The 6,000-nt window shown below is 41.0% G+C and overlaps 1 protein-coding gene across 5 annotated transcripts in view; it reads right to left on the bottom strand.

Moving 5' to 3' along the window:
• Positions 1-277: 277 nt before the first annotated feature.
• Positions 278-6,000, bottom strand: part of LINGO2 (leucine rich repeat and Ig domain containing 2) — a 681,723-nt gene continuing 676,000 nt past the window's right edge. For all 5 annotated transcript variants that reach the window (XM_055577824.1, XM_055577823.1, XM_055577822.1 and 2 more), the window contains one exon: positions 278-2,915. In XM_055577824.1, the coding sequence (XP_055433799.1) occupies positions 1,060-2,880 (1,821 nt within the window). In that variant the 5' untranslated portion in view covers positions 2,881-2,915 and the 3' untranslated portion in view covers positions 278-1,059. The remainder of the gene's footprint in view (positions 2,916-6,000) is intronic.

Below are 6,000 nucleotides of genomic sequence, written 5' to 3'. Positions count from 1 at the left end.
TATTATCCAGAGAGCTTTACACATCTGATTTTTTTTTATCTCAGCTATGAGCTGAATATTACCCTAGGAGTAGATATAAACATCACATCCTCTTCCCTTAGTAGCAATTGATGAAAGTAAAATCAAGTTGTGGTTAAAGGAGTAAGTAAGTTTCATTATTGACACCTACCTTGCATTTTACAGGTATAAACAGTGACACACCAGTTTCTGGAGAAACCAAAGGCTTCGTTACAGTAAACTGGTCCAATGTGGTATCACAAGTATAAAAAATATTCCATTCTGTATCAAAACTAGGCACATGCCTTTATTTATAGTAACAGAAGTTAACAGAGTTGGGCATTTTTGCCTTGGGTCCTATCTCTTGGCATCCTACATCAGACAAAACTCATCTCTCCACATATATCCACCCATAACTCCAGGGATCTAGTCTCAGGGTTATCTCTATGTAAAGGAAGGTGAAGTCACACTTTTGGGTCGATAGTGGTGTGTAACTAAAAAGCACAACCTCTCATTCATATTGCTTTAAAACATATACAGCATATATGTTTCCCAAAAAAAAAAAAAAAGAGTAAAGAATATACTGATTTCTTTGTGGTGTTGAACCAACAGTATGGGATGATGCAAGGCTTTTAACAAAGGAGAATCATAGATACAAATTTTTCTGTCGAGTATGGTTTAGACAAATGCGTCTTTTTAATACGTAAATCCTACATTGTAGGTTGTTCCTTTTGATTTCTTATTTTGTTTTTGCAGTGGTAGAAAAGGTTGAGTAACTGTCCATGAGCATGAGCCGAAGCTTCAGGTTCATTACTGAGATCCCCAGAATGCCAGTATTTGCAATGCAAACAATTTGTACCCCACTGTGTGAAGGGCTCTGACACATGCCTGCCTGCCTCTAGGTGGAGCGTCTCCATCACAAGTCCTCCTGCTGCTGCGGACCCTGCTTTGACACAGGGGAAGCTGCACTAAGCTGCCTTTTAACCTAGTACTTTTCTTGTGCCAGGCCATCTCACTGGTTACAGACAATGACACGGAAACAATAGTTGGAGCGGCCAACCCTCAAATCATTTTCATGTTGAACCTCCTGGGTCCAGCCACCTCCCCTTCCACAACAGCACCATTGTTTTTTCGGGGCACGTACTCAAGGTCAATGCTGTTTTTGTGTTTGCCTTTCCCTCGGCTCCACACAAAAAGGAGGAGAAAGCAAAATAACACCACTCCCAGGAAGGTGAAACAGCCCATGGCTGTCGACACCAGTATTGTCTTAAGGTCCAGGGAGAAAGTATTGGCATTGGTGCCATTGGAAATGGTGTCATTGGAGTCGGTCATGTACATAGGGGTCCTGTTGGCATAAAGGAAGCGGTCTGAAGCGAATCCTTTGACAGTTAAGGAGGCCGTGAAGGTGTCGTTCCCAGCAGCATTGCTAGCGATGCAGACATACATCCCGCTGTCTTGATCCTGGGCGAAGCGGATCTCCAAGGTGCCATCACCCAGCACGGTGGCTCTTCCATTGGACTTGGTGGTGATGAACCGCCTTCGAGGTGTCACCCAGGAGATCACAGGCTGAGGGTCTCCATCGGCATTGCATTCCAGCTGGACCGTCTGCCCCTCATCCACAAGCAGGTGCTGCAACTTCTTTTCACGGATTTTGGGTTTTTTGCAGGTGAAGTAAAAAGAAAGGGCAGTGCTGTGGAAATCTTTGAATGACCTCTCGCGGATAGTGTCTGGGCCAGCGCACATGGGCTGCTGGCCACCAAACTGCAGGGTTGGGTGCCGCTGCAGGATCCATAGGAGACGGCAGTCACAGGCCAGAGGATTGTTGTTAATGCTCAGGACCTCCAAAGCCCTCGGGGAGGAGAAGACATTCTCTTCCAGAGTTTCCAGAAGGTTCTGAGACACATTGAGCACACGAAGGAAGCGGAGCCCTTGGAAAGAGTGAGGCTCAATGGTGCGGAGCTGGGCCCCCACTATATGAAGCTCTTGGAGGCGGATCAGGTCAGAGAACATGCCTGCCTCAATAGTGCTGATGGGATTGTAGGAGAGGTTCAGATGGGTCAGGTAGACCAGGTGTTTAAAGGCAAGGAAGGGGATGGTGGATAGGTTGGTGTTGGTGATGGAGAGGGAGGTGAGGTTGAGACCATAGAGGCTGTTGGCAGGCATCATATCCAGCAAAGGCCAATAGTCAATCTCTAGATGTTTCAGGTGGAACAGTCTTTTAAAGGCATACACGGGCATGTTGTTGATATTGAGATGCTTCAGGTGCAGGCTGATGAGGCTGCGGAGGTGTGAGAGGGCTTCTGTGGGTACTGCAGTGAGGTTACATTTCTCCAGTGTGAGCTGCTCCAAGCTAAGCAGCCCACTGAAGGCCCGGTGTGATATATAAACCAAATCGTTGTCCCCCACTTCCAGAGACTTCAGGTTATGCAAATCCTGGAACATGTAGTCCAGTAAAATGACAATCTTATTCTCACTAATGTCAAGCTTGGTGAGGTTGGAGAGGCCCGTGAAGACCCCCAAAGGGACCAACTTTAGGCGATTGCCCTTCAGGCGGAGGGAACGCAGGTTGAAGAGATTGTTAAAGGCTCCTGGCTCCACATTGGCAATGATGTTGTCACTCAAGTCTATCTCCTCCAGCAGAGGGTAAGAGATGAATTCTTCGGGGTTGATGCTTTTCAGCCTGTTCTTGCTGAGGTCCAAGATTTTGGTCTCGATGGGAATGCCCTCTGGGATGGCGATCAACCTCCTCCTGTGGCAGCTAACAGATTTGTTCTGGGCCGAGCACTCGCAGCGAGCAGGGCAGCCAATGGTGGATCCCATGAAGATTAAGACCACAGCCAGACCCAGGAATGGCTGCCAACATGATAAGGCCGTGTGAAGCATGACTCCCCGTCTTAGTCTACACCTTGGTCACGGGCCTGCAGGAGAAGGGGCCAAAGAAGGGAGGAAGAAAAACTGAGTTAGGAAATAGATAGGCGAAGAGACATAAAGGAGACAGTGAGTACAATGAAAAAGACCCTAGATTTGGAGGGCTGCAGATCAGATCTGACCTTTAAACCTGACAGCTGCCATCATTAACATGATCGTGGGTAAGTTATTAATATTTTGCCTCCCTGTACTTCAGTTTTATTGGCTGTAAAATGGAAATAAGAGGGACACTAATAGTACCTTTCTAGAGTTATGACAGCTTCAGTACTGAACAACTCTGTACGTGCACTGCTGCTCTGCTAAGTCGCTTCAGTCATGTCCAACTCTGTGTGACCCCATAGACGGAAGCCCACCAGGCTCCCCCGTCCCTGGGATTCTCCAGGCAAGAACACTGGAGTGGATTGCCATTTCCTTCTCCAATGCATGAAAGTGAAAAGTGAAAGGGAAGTCGCTCAGTTGTGCCCGACTCTTCACGACCCCATGGACTGCAGCCCACCAAGCTCCTCCGTACATGGGATTTTCCAGGCATATTGTGTTCAACTCTCTGCGACTCCATGGACTGCAGCCCTCCAGGCTCTTCTGTCCATGGAGTTCTTGAAAGACTATTAGAGTGTCTGGCACAGACTGGTGCAAAACCATACATTTCACAAAAGGCTTTATTTTGAACTTAAAGGACAGAAGCAGAGGTCAGTGGCTAGGAGGACATTTATGCAGTTTGAATCAGTGTCTGTACCTCTGATGTTTTGATGTCATCCTCTTCAAAATGAAGCTAATAGAAGCTTCACTGAACATTAGGAACCTTGGGTTCCAAGTACAAAACAAAGTTACATTCAGTGAAAGAGGTTGAGATGTTTTACCTTCATATGTAAATATTCTGTTAAAGTGAAAGTGTTAGTCATTCAGTCATGTCAGACTCTTTGCCACCACACTGACTGTAGCCCACCAGGCTACATCCATGGAATTTTCCAGGCAAGAATACTGGAGTGGGTTGCCAGTTCCTTCTCCAGGGAATCTTCCAGGCCCAGGGATCAAACCCAGGTCTCCCGCATTGTAGGCAGATGCTTTACCATCTGAGCTACCAAAGTCCCTTTTAACTAGAAGGTGTGCCTCTTTCAGAATTCAGCAAATTTTGATTTATAGAGGGTTTTTCTTTTTTGAGGAAAACAAAAAAAATCCTCAAAATCTCCCTGACCTCTTCATGTTTATCATAGGTATGAGGCATCATAGTGGCTATGAAGATGAAAATTCTTTGAGATTATTGGGTTAAATATGTAAGAGTGGGAAGAGTCATTAAGAAAAAAAGTCTTTAAATAATAAATGAACATCATTTTTTTTGTATTCAAATTCAAACCCATTAAACCTGTTAAGCTGAAATTAAATAGATATCAAACAAGATTGGAACTGACTATGTTTTAAATGTATGTCATTAAGCAGACGCTGAACTTACTGCTCAACTGAATAGTGAGAAGTATGTTATGGAGAAGTATGAACCTGAGATCCCCAGGGGTGTGCTTCATCCACGGACACCATGTTTACTCAAGGGCAAGTAGTTTAAAGTAATATTTTTAGATATAAAGCTATTTGATAAAACTTCAGCATTCACTCCTGAATCGTTTAATAGTATAAATCTTCAATCAGTGTTTACATATGTCTATGTATATATAACTATGTCTATATCTAAACACATCTATCCATAAAAATGACAAGTAAGAACAAACTGAACAGTGAGTGAATCTCTAGAAAAAATGGCCTCAAAATGTAAGACAAAAGCAAAAATGCAGAAAGTGCTAGTAAAATCGATTAGAGGTGAGATAAGATTTAATTTTGCCACATCTTTTCCAATATTTCTTTGTAGATCAAACTAAAGTCTGTCTTGAAAACCAAAAGAAATTGACTGAGAAATTATTAGAACATAGAGAATAAGTAAATTAACATATTATATAATAAAAATAATGTATACATATGTAAATTATTTAGAATCATATAAATCATTTAGAAAATATTACTGTAAAAGATGATTCCAGTCATAGCAATTCTGAAAAAGTCAAATCTTTAGAATAAACTAAATAAGAAATACAGAGTATTACAACCATTCAGCCCTAATGAGGAAACAAAACTTACTAAAAAGAGGGATATAGTATATATTTCAATAGAAAGATTTAAAATTATAAAGATAATTCTCAATAAATACAGTTCAAAGAATATTTTTGGATCTGAAAAATTCTCAGGTTAATTTGGAAGAATATAAATATGAGACTAATCAGAAACATCAAAAATTAGTAATAAAAACACTCATGAAAAATTTAAACATAAATTACAAAACTATGATAAAAATGAGCATCATGCTGGCATGAAATACACAGTGAATGAAACAGACAGTAAAGAATTTTATCTAAATAGATTTGAGAAGTCAGCATACATGAAAAGTGGCATTTTAATCCAGTGAAAAAAATACAAATAACTAGGAATTTAGTGGGAAAAGTTGTACATCAACTTCACTGGTTCCAATAAAATAAATTCCAGATGAGGGATTAAAATGAAAGAACAAATAATATACCAGAAGAAAATTTAATTTTATAATAATAGAATTGAAAAGCCTTTTCTATGACGAAAGCTAGCATGCATGAAAGAAAAGAATAATCTATTCAACTGTGTGCATTTGAAAAAAATTTAGTATAACAAGCAAGTAAACACACACACAAAGGCAATTGCTAAAATGGAGATTATCTTTTAGGCTTATAATAGATAAGGGATTAAGCACAGTACTAAGCAAACAGTTCTTATTAATCCATAAGGACAAGAGGTGGATGTCAATAGAAAGCTAGGCAATGAGTGTAATAAAAGCTAAAAGCAGCTAATATATGAAAAGCTGACCAACTTCACTTAAACAGATTGACAAAGGTTAGTGACTGAAGAAACTGATATAAGAAATATAAACTGATGTAACCGTCAGGAGGTAGAGGTACGACAATGAGGGGTTAAATGATGCATTTAAGTTTAATACATTCATCTCTTTAAACCATTTTCTTAAAACATCTTCAAAACCACTTTACTGAGTAATGATTGACATACAGA

Source organism: Bubalus kerabau, chromosome 4 (genome assembly GCF_029407905.1).
Source record: "Bubalus kerabau isolate K-KA32 ecotype Philippines breed swamp buffalo chromosome 4, PCC_UOA_SB_1v2, whole genome shotgun sequence".
NCBI classification, from domain to species: Eukaryota; Metazoa; Chordata; class Mammalia; order Artiodactyla; family Bovidae; genus Bubalus; species Bubalus kerabau.
This window is presented reverse-complemented; position numbering and strand designations above follow the sequence as displayed.